General features: G+C 38.8%; 1 protein-coding gene across 3 annotated transcripts in view; it reads right to left on the minus strand.

The window, feature by feature from the left end:
- Positions 1-20,984, minus strand: part of NIPAL2 (NIPA like domain containing 2) — an 81,652-nt gene that overhangs the window by 49,526 nt on the left and 11,142 nt on the right. For 2 of the 3 annotated variants that reach the window (XM_081505216.1, XM_081505218.1), the window contains exons 2-3: positions 6,467-6,535; positions 4,399-4,570 (exon numbers count right to left, since the gene is read on the minus strand). In XM_081505216.1, the coding sequence (XP_081361342.1) occupies positions 4,399-4,570; positions 6,467-6,535 (241 nt within the window). The remainder of the gene's footprint in view (positions 1-4,398; positions 4,571-6,466; positions 6,536-20,984) is intronic. The other variant, XM_081505217.1, reaches the window with a different exon arrangement.

A 20,984-nucleotide genomic window follows, 5' to 3' on the forward strand; every position in this document is an offset into this window, starting at 1 on the left:
CGGGGTTGCAAAGAGTCGGACACGACTTTAGCGACTGAACAATGAACAACAACAATGGTAAGGAGAATAAAAGGCATTTCTTGAAGTGGTTCATTCATTTTTGAGAATTTAACAACTAGCCATCTTCAGAAGCTTTTATAAAGCTTATAAAGAATAAGAATATAAAGAATTCCTTTATATTCTTTATATTATAAAATAATTCCTCTCCCTTATAAAGAATAATGTACTGTGTTTCTAGTTCATTAAAAATATAAATCACAATGACAATGGCTAGATTTGTCACTGTGTCAAACACAGCACTATGTATCCAACACCGTTCTTAAGTGTTTGTGTTTACTCAGTTCTTCCCCATGACAACTTCTGAGGGAAGAACTGTTTTTATTCCCATTTTACAGATGAGGGAACTGAGGCATAAACCCATCTAAGTAACTTGCCTGAGGTCACAGAGCTTTCCAGGCGCAGGTCCTAGAGCTTGTACTCTTCACCATTCTACTGCCCGGTCTTATTGGGAAGAGTATCCAGCCAAGGCTTTAGATGAAACTGAAACACCAACTCTAAAGACTTCTTAATTAATGGAAAAACAAACTCCTAGAATTAACCATGAAAAAAAGTGAAACTTGTAGTCACTCAGTCATGTCTGACTCTTTGTGGCCCCATGGATTGTAGCCCACCAGACTCCTCTGTCCATGGGATTCTCCAGGCAAGAACACTGGAGTGGGCTACCATTCCCTTCTCCAGGGAATGGAGGTAGCCATTTCCTTCTCCCGACCCAGGGATCGAACCCAGGTCTCCTGCATTGTGGGCGGATTCTTTACTGTCTGAGCCACCAGGGAAGCCTGCCAGCATATAATCAGCATTTTAGTCAGAATAAGCTTTTGTACTTAATATTCACTGAGAAAGCCCTTCAGGGAGAAAAGGAAGGTAAAAGTATAAGGTGATACAAGAATATGAGGGCTCTGATCCTGTTTCTCCAAAAGAGGACCCAGGCCTGGGCATTCAGATCTGCCTGTGTATCAGGATTACTCAGATTATCCACCTCCCCACCCTGCTGTCAGTACCGGCCAGGTATCTATCCTGTCTAAGTTTCTATAACACTCTGACTGCTTGTGACCGTTGCCATAAGGACTCTCTAGAGAGTTTTCTGCAGAACTGTTGTCCCTTGAGATGCTTCTTATAAAGGCATCTTGTGGACAATAGATTTGGAAAGCTGGCTTACTGCATTTGCTTCTGAAAAACTGACAGCGTGCCTGGGCCTATCCCACAGCCTCAAGAAATCCTCTACTCAGGAAACCTGTGTAATGTTCTAAATCCAATATTGCAGAAACCTACTTGATTAGAGAATTCTTTGTTTCTTAGAACGCCTATGAAACCATCAGTAAAACTGGTGCTTGAAAAATGCCACCTCCAGGTAAGCATGCCAGTGTAGACAGCAGGACACACACAGAGAAGGAAAGACTAGGAAGGAAGACGGTTCAAGGCGAGAATGTGGGTAGAGTACAAACTGAAACATCCACGGTAGTTACTGTAGTGCTTCTTACGTGCTAGTCCTAAAAAAAAATAATCTGTTGCACTGAAGTGTACAAAGGGAGGAGGAATTTTGATTATGCAAGACAAAGCAGTGGGACTGACATATTAGCAGCCTGGGCGTAGTGAGATGATGACCCACACAGTATCGCCTTACTTCTGGAGAGGAGAAAAAAGAACACAGTGTGTTGGTATGAGCCAAGCTACCCAAGGAGAATGAAGAAGATGGAAGAAAGTTCCTTCACTTGGACTTAAGAGCTAAAACTTAAAAAAAAAAAAAAAAAAAAAACAACTGTTTTAGACTTCAGTTTTCTTTCTTATTTTTTTCTTTTCAAACTTTGAAAGCCACAAAAGACAGCAGAAAAGCCAGAAAAGAATATGTAATCTCTCATGCAACATTGCAACAAATATTACCTTTTAAAAAACAAAAAAAACCATAGGAAGGTTTGATTTCCTTCTTGAAGCTTCCAAGAAATGATAGGGAAAATAAAATTAGTAAAGTGTAGACACTTTTCTGCCTCAGCTGTAGACACAGCCATAGGATAACATATTTATTAAAAAATACTGTCCTCTTTGCTTCACGTTTTCTAGAGTTTCTAGAACCTTTATAAAGACTTATAAAAGCGGTAGGGGGTTGTTCTGGGGAAAATCCTCCATCTCCAGCATCCCTTACCCACTCAAAACACTGCACAGTGACCTGAATTCAATGCAGGAGTGCTGTGGGAATATTATTTATGAGCATATATTACCGTGCACAAAGACTGTAAAGCAGGAAACAATTTGTGTTTGAGGCTATGGTTTTACTTCTTGGAATCATTTTAAATGGGTAGAGAGGGAGGCTGCTAAAAATGTTCTAAAGTTGAAACATTAATCCAGGCCAGGGGTAGACAAGGAAAAAGGAACACTAGCAGGGAGAAAAGCCCATCTCCAGTCTGAAGGTGGGTGCACTGCCCCACCCCCTCCAGGAACCCTGGGAGGACACTGTCCCAGGGCAAGGCGATTAAACTGAAAACCTCCCATTATTAATGAGAGCTTCGAGCAAGTCATGCCAAGATGAGCAGCTTCACAGGCGGCTTCACTGAAGGGCTGCGAAGAGCTTATCAGGGCTGGCCCTTCATCTCTGATAATTTCTGAATTCTCACTTCGAGTCCCAAGAATGGCTTATCTTCATTTCTGTGAGATCTCTGGGTCTTTATAAGAAATCCAGCACATCCCCCTTCCTTTGTGCTAGTTGGAATGGCTCTTTTTTTGTTCCCAGAAAAAAGCTTCCCAGGACCAGGGGATTCGAGATAAACGAAAATTTCAGTACAGTGTGGTGCACTCAGCCCTCCCCCAGGCCTCTGTTTGATCTGCCTGGACACTTCTGTTTCAGGCTATTGCATGGAAACAGCATGAAGCAGAATAAGAAACGAAACTAGAGATGAGCTCTAAACAGACAGTCGCTATGAAAAATAATACAACATTTTCAGAACAGTTGGGGCCTGTAGAAGTCTCAAGGTGACAAGATAACTATGCGTGCGAACTAAGTCACTTCAGTCATGTGCAACTCTTTGCGACCCTATGGACCACCGTCCTCCAGGCTCCTATGTCCATGGGACTCTCCAGACAAGAATACTGAAGTGGGTTGCCATGCCTTCCTCCAGGAGATCTTCCCGACCCAGGGATCGAACCTGCATCTCTTATGTCTCCTGCATTGGCAGGCAGGTTCTTTAACATTAGTGCCAGCAGGGAAGCACAATATAACTATATCTTTTTATCTATTATTTCTCAGATTTTGAGGAGAAAAAAATACAAAGAATGTCCCTGTACACAGTGTATGCAGTAGTAAATAGAAGATAAGATACCTTCAAATTGCTGATTTTATCTGAATGTTAAAAATGTCAAATGATTACATAAATTGTGTGCCTATTCAGAGTAGGGTGATTTTAACTGAACAATTTCTAGAAAGCCAAAAAAGCATTCTTTGCTAACCATTCTATTATTGTACATTATGAAATTATTTTAAATAAGATATTTTAAATGATTAAGAAGGGGAAACTGCTTTCAAAATGAAACAAAATTCCCTTTGAGTATACATTATTTCAGTTTAAACTATGTTTTTAAAAAGAATGTCATATAATTTCTTGGAAAATATTACACTTGGGATAGTATGCTTGATCTAGTTGCTACCAGACAATAACCATCAACTTGTTTCTATTTCAATGAAGATTCCAAGTTCACAGAAACTTAGAAACATGCTGTTTCCATAGCAGCAGATAAAGGGTGAAACTCAAAAAGATTTTATTGATTTTAACACAGCTTAGAGAATTTGCTCTCTTTTTTGGCAGTAATTTTTGCTTTTTCTTTAGTCTTTAGCAACATCTCATATTCTCTTGTCTAAATGTATCTAGCAAGTCATAAAAAATTTTGAAAGTGGGTTAATTGTGACATTACTGTAAAATTACACATTCTCATAGTAATATATCTAATTCTTAATGTAAAAGAGATGCTAAACTATGGATCAGGCATCAAGGACTCTACATGTCATGTCAGTTTAACATATGAATAAAATATTTCATTCTATTACAAATGTTTTAAGATAATTCATTAATGATTAAAAAGCATGTATAACATTTGCTGTGGCTGTTGATTTATTGACTCAGACACCAGGAATTAGGCTTTTAAACATAAACACTACAGCTACAAAATGGTGGTTAATGGGGCACCATGACAATGAATAACTGAAATTCGGAGTATAATTGATCCAAGGGAGCATGCTAAGAAAACAGGAAGCAGACTTTTTTCTTTTGGGCCTGTGTTCAGTTGTATGTTTTTTCACCAATTATTCTGATCTCTTAAAATTTCTATTTGTCAAAACACAGAAAAATGGCCCACCTGTAACAGACATACAGCCCAGTGGAGCGATGAGAGTAATGGGGGCGAATCCATAGGCTGCGAAGTTTCCTGTCTCTCCCAGGGCCATCAGTATGACTCCGCCCCACCACAACACGCTCCTGAAGTATGGCCTTGGGTGTTCTTGCTGTGCTGACCGCAGATGTGAATACTTCTAGAAGTCAAACAGAATGTAAATAAGAAAACATTTCCACACAACTAAAATTTGCCTTGAAAATTTTGTTCCTATAAAATTGCTTCATGGCTCTTAAATTTATTTGCAGATTATAATAGAGCAATTATTATGATTTTCTGTTTTGTTCCAAATCTACTAAAAGTGACTCATACTGACAGTATTTTATAGTTTAAAGGGCCTTCTTCATATTAATTAATTCTCATAACTCTGTGAAATATCATTATTACTATCTAAAGACAGGATGTATGTTAAGGAGTTACAGTTCAGTTCAGTTCAGTCGCTCAGTTGTGCCCGACTCTTTGCGACCCCATGAATTGAAGCACACCAGGCCTTTCTGTCCATCACCAACTCCCAGAGTCCACCCAAACCCATGTCTATCGAGTCGATGATGCCATCCAACCATCTCATCCTCTGTTGTCCCCTTCTCCTCCTGCCCTCAATCTTTCCCAGCATCAGGGTCTTTCCAAATGAGTCAGCTCTTTGCATCAGGTGGCCAAAGTATTGGAGTTTCAGCTTCAACATCAGTCCTTCCAATGAACACCTAGGACTGATCTCCTTAAGGATGGACAGGTTGGATCTCCTTGCAGTCCAAGGGACTCTCAAGAGTCTTCTCCAACACCACAGTTCAAAAGCATCAATTCTGCGGCGCTCAGCTTTCTTCACCGTCCAACTCTCACATCCATACATGACCACTGGAAAAACCATAGCCTTGACTAGACGGACCTTTGTTGGCAAAGTAATGTCTCTGCTTTTTAATATGCTGTCTAGGTTGGTCATAACTTTCCTTCCAAGGAGTAAGTGTCTTTTAATTTCATGGCTGCAATCACCATCTGTGGTGATTTTGGAGCCGAGAAAAATAAAGTCAGCCACTGTTTCCACTGTTTCCCCATCTATCTGCCATGAAGTGATGGGACCAGATGCCATGAGCTTAGTTTTCTGAATGTTGAGCTTTAAGCCAACTTTTTCACTCTCCTCTTTCACTTTCATCAAGAGGCACTTTTAGTTCCTCTTCACTTTCTGCCATAAGGGTGGTGTCATCTGCATATCTGAGGTTATTGATATTTCTCCCTGCAGTCTTAATCCCAGCTTGTGCTTCCTCCAGCCCAGAGTTTAGTGACTTTTTATTCTACCACACCAAAACACTTTTTTTATTAGACTGTCAAAAAAAAATCAGGTTCCCAAAATAAACATCATTGAAATAAATATAATAAATTATTAAATAAACACTTTTGGAAAAGGGATTTAAAGAAAGCATATCTTAGGATGAGTCAAAGTAGCTACCACAATAAGTGTAACAGGGCAGAAAGCTCTGGTAGCAGAGGGTTGGGATGGAGGAACTCATTTATATCTGGTTTGAGTATATCCTTTTATTGCAAACATGTGAATTCCTGAAAAACTGGCCATTAAATAAAGCCCTATTTCCCTCTTGATTTTTATGATAACTGAACTCACTTCTTTAAGAAGTATGCACAATTCTAGATGACTTTAAAATTTTTTCTTTAAAAATCTTTTAAAAGCTTCAGAAGTTATTCAGAAAATAATAAATGTACTATAAGAAAATGTAGAACATTAAAATAAATCTCAGTTTATGCCAACATTATGAACATTTTTTCTCAGTGTGATACAAATTCACATGAAGTTTGACTGGGGTATACAATACTATTAAGAGGTTCACAAAAACATCTGACTTCTTTTAAAATCAGAAGAAAAAGCATGGATATAATCCGGTCAGCATTACTTTTGTCTTTATATCAATAACAACATAAGATACACTTTCTTTAATGGAGGAAGAAGGTAAGAGTGTCTGAGGCTTATTAAAGTCATAATGTGTCCCTGGATCAAACCACCGAGTTAGAAAAATAAGCTTCTTCTTACCTGAATATTTAGAGAAATGCTGATTACCAGGTTTCCTAAAATGGCCAGCAAAACTCCAAAAAGGTGAATCTGTAAAAGAAAATGCTTTCTTTAAATAGTACTTGTAAGATATTCACAAGAAAAAAAAACCTACAAAAATTTAAGTTGATACTTTCATTCCTTTGTTGATTCATTCTGCAAATATTTCCGTAGCACCCATTTGCCAGGGTCATTTGGAATATGGATAACAGTTTTATTAGGATTAATTTCTCACTTTAGTCAAATATTATCTTTTAGAACTAGTTCAGTCTATATTGAATTCTCTAGGTACTTTCTCCATTTACTAACATAAACAGTCATCAGGTTCTCACTTTTTCCCACTAAGATGCTTCTACTTATCCTGTTTCAGTTTTCCTCAGCAACCCCTGATTGGGGTGTTCATTGCCTCAAGTATGTGAGTGCTGTTCTCCCGCTTTTCTTTCTTTTAAGATATTCTGGTAGACTGGAAGATATTCTGGAAAATTGTGGTATGAAAGAAAGTTCATTGGCTTTGGAGTTAAAGGATGAATCTGAGATTCAGATCTGCTATTTTCTACTGGGCAAATTTGAGCAAGCTATTTCAGCTCCCTGGATCCAGTAGACAGGGGCTGTTGGATAAGATGTTTCCAAAATTCCTTTATCTCTAAAGTGTTATGAACTCTACCGGAGACAGACTAAATTTTCCACTGCTCCCCTGGTCAAGAACCCACAATCCCTCTCTACAGTCAACTACATCCAATATAAAACTACTCTCCCAGCTCCCCATAATCCATCCTCATCCTGAACACTGGCTGTCCACAGCACACTCAAGGTGCTCTCTCTGCCTTGGGTACCTGGTTCCCGGCTTCTCGGGTCAGATGTCAGGCTCTGCTCATGTCATTCCTCTCATCCAGACAGCATCTCCTTCCCTCAGCCCATTCCAAACAGACCTCACCCTCCTGGCCATCTGAGCTCCACCTCCTTACAACCGTCTCAGACACCACAGCCCATCTTTACTGTCTCAGTATCTAAATGGTGCACGTCCCTATTTCTTCTTTTATACTGTCATGTGTATCATTAGGCTCTATAAAGAGATGGCAAATTCTCCAAGGGAAGAGGGTCGTGTCTTAGACTTCCACTGGGTCTTCTACATCATCTACTATACACAATGAGGGGCTTAAAAAAACACTTGCTTGAAAAAGTATATAGTGGTTTAAAACAAGAACTACAGAGGTTAAAAAAATAAGTTCTGACACATTGCCCAAGATGTTTACTATAGATAGCATATGTATTATTTGATAACTTCAAAAGATGCATTTACTGTTCCTATCTAGGTACAAAGATGTAATATCTGCTAGTAATAAAAATTAGTAATGATAGAAGGGCTCTTCCCCCTTCTTCTTTAGTAGAGAACTTTTAACTAGCTTCAAATTCCAAAGCATTATTTGAATTTCAAATGAACATTCAAATGAACATTATATATTCAAATGAACATTATAAGCACAAGGAACCCTTTTCAGAATGCAAAATGTCTTTGAAGTTTTAGAACTTTATTATGCGTGCTGAAGTGAAATTCAGTATTTTTTAAAAAATGAAGCACAAAAGCTGAAAACCTATTTAATAGCTGACATATAATATCCATAGTCTTTAATCAGTTAAGAATTTTCTTTTCCTAATAAAGGCAGTTGGCAACAATTTTGATCACTATTCCTCATGGGGAACAATTGTATCATAATATAATGTACTATTTCCATGCTTTCGATTTACAATTGAGTACATTTGGCAGTAATCAGGAAAATAAAAATTTAGAAGAAGTTTGGGATTGAGTAATTATGAAAATCTTCTGTAATTATAAAAGTAAATTGGTGAATAGAAATAACTTACTTCAAAATTCTTTAAATGATTCACTGAGTAGTTTAAACACCACCAGGCCCAGTGTTTAGAAATTGGTTAGCAGGATTTGGCAATGATTTCTTGGATATGACATGAAAAGCACAGGCAACAGAAGAAAAGCTAGATAGGCTGGACTTTATCAAAAGTGAAATATTTTGTGCATCAAAGGACACTATTAGCACAATGAAAGGCAACCCACACAATGGGAGGAAATATTTGCAAATCATATATCTGATAAAGACTGGTATCTAAAATATATAAAGAACTCCCACAACTGAACACCACCAAATAAATAAACAATGCAGCTGAAAAATGGTCAAAGAACTTGAATAGACTTTCCTCCAAAGAAGATATATAAATGGCCAATAGGCACATGAAAAAATGCTCAACAGTACTAATCATTAGCAAAAGGCAAATCAAAAACAATTAAAAAAAATAACAGTAAGCTTTGGTAAGGATGTGGAGAAACTGAAACTTTTGTTCACTGCTGGTGGAGATGTAAAATGGTACGGCTGCTGATCTCACACCATATACAAAAATCAGCTCAAAATCAACCAAAGACCTAAATGTAAGAGCCGATACTATAAAATTCTCAGAATAAAATACAAGGGTAAATCTTTGTGACCTTAGATTTGGCCACGGATTCCCATAGATAAGACATCAAAAGCATAAACAACAAAGAAAAAATAATTGGACTCATCAATATTGAAAAATTGTGTATTTCAAAGGACACAATCAAGAAAGTGAAAGATAATCTACAAAACGGGACACAATATTTGGAAATCATACATCTGATAAGGGACTTATACCTAGAATCTATAAAGAACTCATACAATGCAGTAATAATGACAAATGATCCAATTAAAAATGGGCAAAGGATCTGAACGGACATTTCTCTAAAAAAGACAAATGGCTAATAAGCACACTGAAAAGATGTTCAACATCACTAGTCATTAGGGATTGCAGATCAAAACCATGGTGATAAACCACTTCATACTAAATGAGATAGCTATAATAAAAAGTCAGATAATAACAAGCATTAGTAAGGAGGTAGATAAATCAGAACTCTCACACACTGCTTATGGAAATATAAAATGGTGCAACCACTTTGGAAAACAGTCCGGCAGTTCTTCAAAAAGTTAAACACAGAATTTACATTTGACTCAGCAATTCTACTCCTAGGTATAAATCCAATAGAAATGAAAATGTGTCCACACAAAAACTTGTACACAAATCTCCAAACCAGTATTGCTCAGATTAGTCAAAAGTGGAAGTAACTCAAATGTTCATCAACTAATGAATAGATAAGCAAAATGTGGTATATTCATACAGTGGGATACTAGTCATCCATAAAAATGAATGAAGCAATGAAATATGTTACAACCTAAGTGAACCTTGAAAAGTTTATGCTGCGTGAAAGAATTAAGTCCCAGAAGACCATGTATTTTAAGATTCTGTTTACATAAAGGTCCAGATTAGGCTAATCTGTAGAGACGGAAAGCACCTTTGTGGGAAGGGTGGGAAGGAAGAGGGGCTTGGGCATGACAGCTAAAGGCTGGGGCTTTCTTTTTGAGGTTTTAAAAATGTTCCAAAGTTGATTGTGGTGATGTTTGTACAACTCAGTGAACTGTACACTTTAAATGAGTAGATTATACGATATGTGAATTATATTTCAATAAAGTTGTTACTAAAATATAAAATGATTTTAAAAACACAGGCATTTACTTTTTTTGTCCAAAGAAATAAAATGCTACAAATGTAACTAGCTCTACTTGAGTCTCTTCTCCCTCCCAGAGATAAAGGACTGTTTTTATGAAGCTGACATAAATGTATTTCTTTCCTTCCTTGATTTATTTTTATTATCTTCATTTTGTTTACTCAATTTTTTTTTGTTTTCATTTGAACTCTTAACTCATTAGCTTTTTCTGCTTCTTTCTATCCAATGATATATGCAAATAGGGATACTCATTTCTAAGTACACCTTCTGTTCTAGCTGCCTGCATAGCTTTGGCATCCACAGTTTTCACCGGTATTTAGTTCTAAATATTTTATGATCATCTTATTTTAATCTGATCCTATATTATTCAAAGGTGTGTTTTTTAATATTTCTAAATGGAATGGGGTGTTGATGATCACTTTATTACTAACTTCTAATTTTACTGAATTGTGGGCAGAAAACATGCTGTGTATAGATTAACATTTGCCTTTCACCTATTATACAGTGTAAATTGAAATTTGTGACTGGCTGGTGTAGGGTCAACTTTTATAAGTGTTCCATATATGTTTGAAAATAAAGTACTTAATAGTTGAGTTAATATATTTTAAATATTCTATCTCCATTAACTCATTGCTCAAATCTTTGCTATTCTTACTAAATTTTGGATTGTTTGTTTATCATTTGCCTAGGCAGGTATGTTAAAAATTTACTCAAATGTGTACTTACCCATTTTTCCTTTTAATTTATTGAATTTTGCTTTATATATTTTAAGACCATAGTGCTAAGTATATATAGGTTTAGGACTGTTTTATTGTCCCAGCTAATTGTTCATTTTATCATTAAGTATTAATTCTTTTAATCTCAATGTTTTTTCCTTAAAATCTACTTTAGCTGATATTAATATAATATAGCTACTTTCTTTTGATGTTTGCCATTTTCCACATCAATTTAACATTTCTGTGTCATATTTTAGTCAAGTCTCTTATACACAGAAAATAATTGGATTAAACAAACCCCTGACATTTTCTGTAAAATGGGGAGGTGAGTCCATTTTGTTTATTGTGAATATAAACATATTTTCAGTTTATTTCTATACCATTTTTGTTTTTGCAGTTATCTTGCTTTTTCTTTCCTTTCTAATTTCTCTTTTCCTGAATCTCATTGAAATGATTGAGTTTTTTTTTTATTCTTTTCTTTCCCCTACTCTTCTGGCCAGGAAATTACACATCTTGTTTATATTCTTTTAATAACTACTGTTAAATGTTTTTAACTTTCAATTTTGAAATAGTTATGGATTCACAGTAGGCTATAAAGAAATGTCCAGGTAGGTCTAGGCACTCTTCCTCAAACTTTCCCCTCGATGTTAACATTTTACACAGTTACAATCCAGTATCTATGATCTCTCTATCCTTTCCATGTGGAACTCCTCTTACAAGTATGTTAGAGTTTTTAATTCTTTTTTTCCTAAAATAGCTCTCATATTTTCCAACTCTTCTCTCTTTGTACTGAATTATGGATAAGTTCCTCAGATTTCTGACCTCCTTTTGAGTTTTTATACATGCCCATCAGTACACATATTAAACTGTACTATAATCATTATCTTTAAAAAATATTTATTTGGTTGTATTGTTGGACTATTAAGAAAGCTGAGCGCTGAAAAACTGATGCTTTTGAACTGTAGTGTTGGAGAAGACTCTTGAGAGTCCCTTGGACTGCAAGGAGATCCAACCAGTCCATTCTAAAGGAAATCAGTCCTGAATATCCATTGGAAGGACTGATGCTGAAGCTGAAACTCCAATACTTTGGCCACTTGATGTGAAGAACTGACTCATTTGAAAAGACCCTGATGCTGGGAAAGATTGAAGGCAGGAGGAGAAGGGGACGACAGAGGATAAGATGGTTGCATGGCATCACCAACTCAATGGACATGAGTTTGAGTAAACTCCAGGAGTTGGTGATGGACAGGGAGGCCAGGCGTGCTGTAGTCCATGGGGTCACAAAGAGTCAGACACAACTGAGCGACTGAACTGAACTGAACTGATTGGGTATTAGTTGCGTCATGTGGGATCTTTTGTTGCAGCACGAAGGCTCTCTAGCTATGGCGTGGGCTTATCCCATGGCAGGTGGGATCTTAACTCCTGCCAAGAATTGAAACCCCCTCCCCTGCACTGCAAGGTGGATGTTTAACCACTGGACCAGCAGGGAAGTCCCTATAATTATTCTTTTTTTTTTTTTGAGTTGATTTGGTATGTGAATTTTATTTCAACTAAATTGCTATAAAATATTTTCAAAAGCCCTAGGAAGTTACAGTGGTTATAATTAAATGGTAACAAGGACTATATATTGAATACCACACATGCGGTTAGAACAGTCAGCACCTAAGGAACATCATCATTGTATCTAAACTAAAGAGCAAAACTATACCTTGCCTTCAAGCATCTCTAGTGGAGGTTAGCACTGGGCATTTCAAAATCTCTTTCCAATCCTGGCCCTCTTCTCCAGCTCCCACAGTTACCACCCTACGAGGTACTTCTTCCTTATCCCTGGGATCAGAATGAATAGTCTCAAAACTGATCTCCCCAACCTCAGACTCTCTGTAACAGGAGAGAAAGGGACAGGGCACAACTTTTCACAGAATGACATAGTCCAAGGACACAACATAAACCACAAGAATCAAATGGGTCCAAGATGACAGACAAGTTGACTTTAAGTAGACTTTGATCCTCAATTAGCAAGCTAAATGACACACCCAGAGGTACCATGACAGTCCCAAGGCACTGTCAAAAGACCAAGGAGTGGGGGTGGCCCAATTCCTGGAAATTTCCACCTCTTCCCCAAAATAGTTGGAATAATCCTCCCACTCATTTAGTTCAGTTCAGTTCAGTTGCTCAGTCATGTCTGACTCTTTGCTACCCCATGGACACCAGCATGCCAGGCTTCCCTGTCCATCACCAACTCCCAGAGCTTGCTCGAACTCATGTCCATCGAGTCGGTGATGCCATCCAACCATCTCATCCTTTGTCGTCCCCTTCTCCTGCCTTCAGTCTTTCCCAGCATCAGGGTCTTTTCAAATGAGTCAGCTCTTTGCATCAGGTGGCCAAAGTATTGGAGTTTCAGCTTCAACATCAGTCCTTCTAATGAATATTTGGGACTAATTTCCTTTAGGACTGACTGGCTGGATTGCCTTGCATTCCAAGGAACTCTCAAGAGTCTTCTCCAACACCACAGTTCAAAAGCAGCAATTCTTTGGCGCTCAGCTTTCTTTGGAGTTCAACTCTCCCATCCATACACGACTACTGGAAAAACCATAGCTTTGACTCGACAGACCTTTGTCAGTAAAGTAATATCTGCTTTTTAATATGCTGTCTAGGTTGATCATAGCTTTTCTTCCAACCAGCAAGCATCTTTTAATTTCATGGCTGAAGTCATCATCTGCAGTGATTTTGGAGCCCAAGAAAATAAAGTCTCTCACTGATTCCATTGTTTCCTCGTTGATTTGCCATGAAGTGGTGGGACTGGATGCCATGATCTTAGATTTCTGAATGTTGAATTTTAAGCCAGTTTTTTCACTCTCCTCTTTCACTTTCATCAAGAGGCTCTTTAGTGGCTCTTCACTTTCTGCCATAAGGGTGGTGTCATCTGAGGCTATTGATATTTCTCCCGGCAATCTTGATTCCAGCTTGTGCTTTATCCAGCCTGGCATTTCACATGATGTACTCTGTATATAAGTTAAATAAGCGGGGTGACAATATACAGCCTTGGCACACTCTTTTCCCAATTTGGAACCAGGCTGTTGTTCCACGTTCAGTTCTAACTGTTGCTTCTTGATGTGTATACAGATTTCTCAGGAGGCAGGTAAGGTGGTCTGGTGTTCCCATCTCTTGAAGAATGTTCCACAATTTGTTGTGATCCACACAGTCAAAGGCTTTGGTGCAATCAATAAAGCAGAAGTACATCTTTTTCTGGAATTATCTTGCTTTTTCTGTGATCCAATGGATGTTGGTAATTTGATCTCTGGTGACCTTTTTTGTGTAAGTTACTTAACCTCTTAGAACCTGTGAATAGGCTTCCCTGGTGGCTCAGATGGTAAAGAATCTGCCTGCAGTTCAGAAGACCTGGGTTCAGTCCCTGGGTTGGAAAGATCCCCTAGAGAAGATAATGGCCACCCACTGCAGTATTCTTTGGACAGAGTATTCCATGGGGTTGCAGAGAGTCAAACAAGAGGACACAACTGGACAACTGACACTTTAACCAAAGAGTGGTTTGGGTCTCATAGACACCAGTTATTCCTCTGATCCAAAGCATTATCTAGCAGCCTGTAATGCAGTCCAACCTTCTTCTCAACAGGACAGGGCACATATAGATAATGATAATATTCATATAGTCTTCTGGTATGAACAGCTGGAGATTCAGAATCTCTGATAAAGTCAGAGGCCATCAGCTCCAGGTCACTCAGGCCACTTCAGTTCCTGCTCGCCCAGACACTAAGAAAGCTGCTTGTAGATGTCCTCCCGGCTGGCCTCATACTTCTGCTGCATGCGCTCCTCCAGGAAGTAGATGCGCAGCTTGAGGCTGAAGTTCTCCTTCTTCAGGTCATTGAGGTGCAGACTGTATGAAGACCTGCCCCCACAAACCTTCAGTCTTTTACTTGGATAGTAGAGTGCAGTTTATTACATCGGCGGGCCCAAGGCAGAGTCTTCTCTTAGCCAAGGACCCCGACCAGCATTTGTGCAAATCTTTGATACTCCATCCCTATAATTATTCTTTACAGGTGTATTTCCCCTCTAGACTACAAGCTCCTTGAGGGCAGAGCTGTGACTTACCAATTCATCTTTGTAACGCTATTGACTAGCACAGGTCTCTGGCACAGAGAAGTTGTTTATTAAAGGCTATTTGAACTTAACTACTCTCAGATTGATGAAAAACTGCCTAGAAATAGTAAATTCTGATCTTTGGCTTTAGGAAGATCTCAAACGGAGTACTTTATGATCAACCGGGGTTGGAATTCAGTAAACACTCAGTTTCATGAGAGAACGAGCTTGTCCCAGAATTCAGATTTCAACAATTAAGTGTCCACTAGTGTGCAACAGAAAGCTGCCTGCTGACTTCTAAAGTCTAGTTATTTCATATCTACTGAAATATATAGGTACAAAGCAGGTGTCAGAAACAGTTTCCTGCTAATAGAGACATACTTCATTTACTGTGCTTCACTTGATTGTCCCTCGCAGATAAGCATTTTATACAAATTGAAGGTTTGTGGCAACCCTGCATTGAGTAAGTCTATCAGCACCTCTTTTCCAACAGTCCTTGCTTACTTCGTGTCTGTGTATCACATTTTGGTAATTCTTGCAATATTCCAAACATTTTCATTATTATAGTATTTGTTATGATTGTCTGTGATCAGTGATCTTTGATGTTACTATTGCAAAAAGATTATGACTCACTGAAGGCTCAGATGATGGTTAGAATTTCTTTGCAATAAAAAAAAAAATATATATATATATATATATATATATATATACATATTTTAAATTTAGTTGGCTCTGCCAGGTCTTAGTTGTAACATGCAGGATCTAGTTCCTTGACCAGGGATCAAACCCAGGCACCTCTGCATTGGAAGCATGGCGTCTTAACCAATGGAACACCAGGGAAGTCTCAGCAATAAATTATTAAGGTATGTGCACTGTTTTTTTCTTTTTAGACACAATGCAAAATGCAATATAATTGCACATTCGCTAGTCTATGCAAGTGCAAACATTACTTTTACATGCTGGGAAACCAAAAATTCATGTGACTCATTTTGTTGCAATAGTGCTTTATTGCAGTGGCCTGGAACCGAAACTGCAATATCTTAGAGGTATGCCTGTGTACAGTATAAACTGGCATATCTTATTCTTTGTCTTTCTGAAAGTTTACCTAGCTATTCAAGGTTAATTGCATACTCATTAAATTCATTTGACACATACCTGTAAATAGTAATAGTTCTGTAAATCCTCATTAATGTCCCTAGTTGGTTGAGATGGGGAGGTTCAAATTTGCAATGTTTTCCCAGAAAAGGTGGTTTAATTATCTTCAAGGACATAGAATAACTTGAAGTAAGCACTACTAAATACTGTTTCCAATTAGAGGCTCTGGTAAATGTGCTTTAATGATTACAGAATCCTCATCAGAAATCAGTGGTATCATTTGCATCTACCAAGCAGCCCTTATAAACTTGCCACTTAAATTAAGAGACATCAAGTTTACTTCATTACTTTACTCAGAGTGCTATCTGCCTTCCAGTGTAATAGAATTAATGGAAGCTTAGGTTCCTCTCCTCTCCTGACCCCCTTTTCTCCCCTCCCTATTTATTTGAAGACTAGTGGTCAGGAAAGAGAACAGAGAGCTGAAGAAAGAAAGTGACTTGTGCAAAGTCACACAGCTAGATACATACCAGACCAATTTTGGCCCCAGGCACCCAGCTCACCTCACCGTTTCTTCATAGACTGCAATAGGTAACTGTCTGGCTAGTCAAAGTTAGTTTACCGCAATTTTAAACTTAGCAGAATCTGTTTCTTTTTTCCAGCGCACATAAACTAAAGCAAAGATAATAGAAGCAAAGATGGCTCAACATCTTAACAGTGCAATTAGAAGTGCAGACCAGAAACACAGAAAGATGCCCTTTATTTTTGCAGGGTTCACTCCTGTCACTACTGTAGCTTAAAGTCTGGCTTTTCCAGGATGTCTTGGCAAAGAGATGGTGGGAGCCACAGCAAAAATTTCTGGAGAATGAGCTTGAAAATATCAGCACTAATAAGTACTCAGGATGTTTTTGTTTTATTTGGAATAACAATCTTCTATCCTACTTTTTGGTGCCAGAATGGTCTTTAGATATTTCACATAAAGTTATTGACCTATAACCATGGGTGGAGGAGTTTGGCCAGATGGTGATGGGATATGATAAATAGGGATGTGTGGAATTGGTCATAGACTGTTCCAGTCTCTGGCTCTGCCTTCAAAACATAAATTCGGAATCAGACCCTGGTGGAGCCAGTATATGGTTCAAAAGAAGCATAGATTCAGAGCTAGTTTTGAACATTGTAATAGTCATATTCAACTCACAGCTAGAATAATGCTATCTCCTGTTCCAGGCAGTGAAATATCCCTGAACATGGAAATGAAAGATCCAGTTTTTAATATGGGAAGTATCACAGGTTAAGTGATTTAAGTCAACTAATCACTGAAGGAGTGATCTTACAGAACCTGAACCTAAAAGGGGATGATATGCCTGAGAAATGAGTATTCAGTTCATCTCATCTCACAGGAAACTCTCAGGAATGAGCTGGGGTGGTTTTGTATTTGCACCTAGTAAACAGGTGCAATCTTACTTTCAGAAAGTTGGGAGGGGATAGGAGGACATCCAAAATCTTCATGATACATCCTTAAATTTGTAGGAATAAAGATTCATAATCTGTGCAATTTACTTTCAAATGATACATGACAATAAAAATAAAAAACAGGAAGAGAGAGGGAGAGACAAAGAGAATGAGCAAGAACAAACAAATGTGGTATAGTGTTGACAAGTCAATCTCCAGATTTAGACATGTAGTGTTTACTCTATTATTCTTCTGAGTTTTCTATAGGTTGGAAAAATTCCAAACTCAGAAGTTAAAAAAATCTGCTTTAGAGGCTCAATGAATTTTTTAAAGAGAATATGGGTTCATTTTAAAAGAGTTAAAAGAGGAGATGATAACAAGGAAAGAAAAAAAAAAAAACGAGAAATAAATAGGAAGCTGGCTGAACTAAGGAAAGAGATTAATGAGAAAAATAAGACCACTGCACAACTTAAAACCACATGTAGACACTGGTTGGGAAAAATACACAAGGTGGAGGAAAAAGACATGAAATGTAAGTGACCACAGAGAAGATGGTGGATACGGGAGACAAAGTCCACGTCAGAGGCTATTTGCTCAGTCATGAACCCATTTGGTATTTATTTAGCAACTAATAAATATTAGGTCCTATTTCAGGAACAAAGGATGCAAAGAATCCTCGAGAAGCTCAGAAGAGGTAGAAAACGTGACCAAGAACAGATGGCTGCTGCTGCTAAGTTGCTCAGTGGAGTCTGACTCTTTGTGACCTTGTGGACTGTAGCCCACAAGGCTCCTCTGTCCGTGGGATTCTCCAGGCAAGAATACTGGAGTAGAGTGCCATGCCCTCTTCCAGAGGCTCTTCCTGACCCAGGGACAGAACCCACATCTCACGTCTCCTGCATTGGTAGGCGGGTTCTTTACCACTAACGCCACCTGGGAAGTCCAGTAACAGCCTGGTGGTGGTTTGGTCACTAAGTCGTGTCCAACTCTTGGGACTCCATAGACTGTAGCCTGCCGGGCTCCTCTGTTCATGGGATTTTCCAGGCAAGAATACTGGAGTGGGTTGCCACTTCCTTCTCCAGGGAATCTTCCCAACACAGGAATCAAAGCCAGGTCTCCTGCGTTGCAGGTAGATTCTTTCCTGACTGAGCTATGAGGGAAGCCCCCAGCCTACCACCTGTGACATCGGAACAGAGCACAAGTCTGCCTAGATTGGGGAGTATATTATATTATATTATATTAGCTTCCTGAGGCTGCTGTAACAAGTCAGCATAAACTTGGTGGCTTAAAACAACAGAAATTTATTCTCTCACAGTTCTGGAGCCTGGAAGCTCCAAATCAATTTCATTGGGCAGAAATCAAGATGGAAGGGCCACACTCCCTCTAGAGCTTCTAGCAGAGAATCTATTCCTTGCCTCCCCCAGTTTCTGGTGGCTGCTGGCACATCCTTGGTTTATGGTTGCATCACTCTAACCCCTGTCTCTGTGGCTGCACTGCCTTCCTCTTCCATGTGAAATCTCCCTGTGTCTCCCTCTCATAAAAAAAAAAAAGATAACATGTGATGGCATGTCCATCCAGATAATCCAGGATAATCTTCCTGTCTCAAGATCTTTATCTTAATTACATTGGCATGACTCCAGTATAGCTGGACTGGAGGGGCAGGCAGCAGCCTTTTTATGCCGTGGGTCTGCAGGTGGTGCTACAATATGAAGGATGCTAAACCAGAGAAGGATAGGTCCAAAGGAGACATTTAGAAGACATCCTGGTTCAGTGTGGAGGATGGACTTGGAGGGAGCAAGACCAGGGAACAGGAAAACCAGTTAGGAGACACTTTGGGATCTCACAGAAGAAGTAAGGGAAATGTGGAGAGTTAATTACAACTGAGCCATGAAGAAACAATATTTGTATTCAATGCAGCAAATGTTGGAAATACATAATGCTTTTTAGAATGCCGAATGGGTTGGACTATTCTTACCCCTAATCTCTTTTGCCCTTGTAGATAATTGCGTTGTCTGCAATACTAACCCAAACTAAGTTAAAACTATAATCCCATACGTGAAAATGAAGAAAGAAAAATTATCATTCCAGAAGAGATTTTTAATTTGTTATCTTGGTTTTTGTATGCCATAAGGTTATTGCCTTTCTATCCTGAGAAAGTCTCATAGCATTGGATCCAAATCTGGTGATTTAAAGCCAACAGAAAAGGTCAGGGTTACAAAACACAGTGTATCATTGCTATTCTACAAGCTGTTCTATGCCAATTTTTAATCAACCTTAAAAACCTAGGCAGAAAAGCCCAACATACCGCCTTCCCATACAATTAAGCACTGTTACATTTTGTCTTTTACTCAGGAACACATTTACTTACATAATTGTACATTCGTTATCTTAAAAAACTGAACTCCATTAAGGATAAGCCTTTAGCTTACTAAGCCACCATGTTTGTTGTTTTTGAGAAATTTAAGTTGCAGCAGAACAAATTTATGGGAAAAATTTAATAAGACATCATTTGGGGGCTTTTAACACTTTATTAAAAGGAGAACAATAGTCAAGAAAGGTGAGATATCACTTAAGGAAATCTTAAACTTGGGTCTATTACAAAACAAATCAATCCTGTTTAACATTGGAAAGGGGATCTTTGAAACAAGGGCTGACATGCTGAACACAAAGAATGCTATTGTTTGCATCCAGATCAATATGAGGTCCCCTAACTTTCAAATTTTTCAAGAACATATTCTTACTAATAATTTAACAAAATCGGTCATTCTTTGTTTTCAAAGAAGCAGGATCGCAGGCTGCCTTTTGCTGGGAAATCCCAGGGTCTGCAAGAGGCTTCCTCCCTCGAGCTGGAAAACCTGGGAGCTCGGTGAATTACAGCTCATTGCCCCGCACCTGATTGGGTTTCAAGAGTACATGACCCTTTTGAGAGTGATGCTGGCCTTGAACTCGGGCTGTATTTTGCCAGCTCCATCCTCCTGGAGACTAAACTCCACTGTCTATGTCAGGCCCCAGCCCCTGGGTGAGTTTTTGCCTCAATATTGGGGAGGGATCATGACACTGCCTCTTACTGACATGCATCTGCCAGAGACTCTTGAGGCCCTCTCCACCCACCAGACCAGATCTTTCTGACATCAAGGCAGGAACCAAGTTCAGATTTTCTCCTCTGGGACACTGTGATCTGGACACTCCATTGCCTCTAAAGGGCCAGTCCTCATAACCAAATAAATTCCCCTAGCCCCAAGCTCCCCCTTTCCTGACAAAATTCTCACATCCCACTGGTCCAGCAACCAGGTCCCAACCCACCTTATGGTCAACCCACCTCTGATACCCAAAGAACTCATCGATGGTGGCTGTGATTTGGGTCTGCAAGTACAGTTCAAAAGTCTAATAAAATGCTGTGCATGTAACTCAGAATTATTCTTTACTTCATGGCTGCGGCCGCCGCTTGTAACATGAGGTCCACTTCTACCTTGTTCACAAAGAACCACTCGTTTCTCCACTGCTGTGACTCAGGCAGTCACATCCAAATGCACTTCACACTGTTTCCTCTTCTGCTTTG

The sequence above is a fragment of the Giraffa tippelskirchi genome, chromosome 6 (genome assembly GCF_054371585.1).
Source record: "Giraffa tippelskirchi isolate mGirTip1 chromosome 6, T2T-mGirTip1v1.2.pri, whole genome shotgun sequence".
NCBI classification, from domain to species: domain Eukaryota; kingdom Metazoa; phylum Chordata; class Mammalia; order Artiodactyla; family Giraffidae; genus Giraffa; species Giraffa tippelskirchi.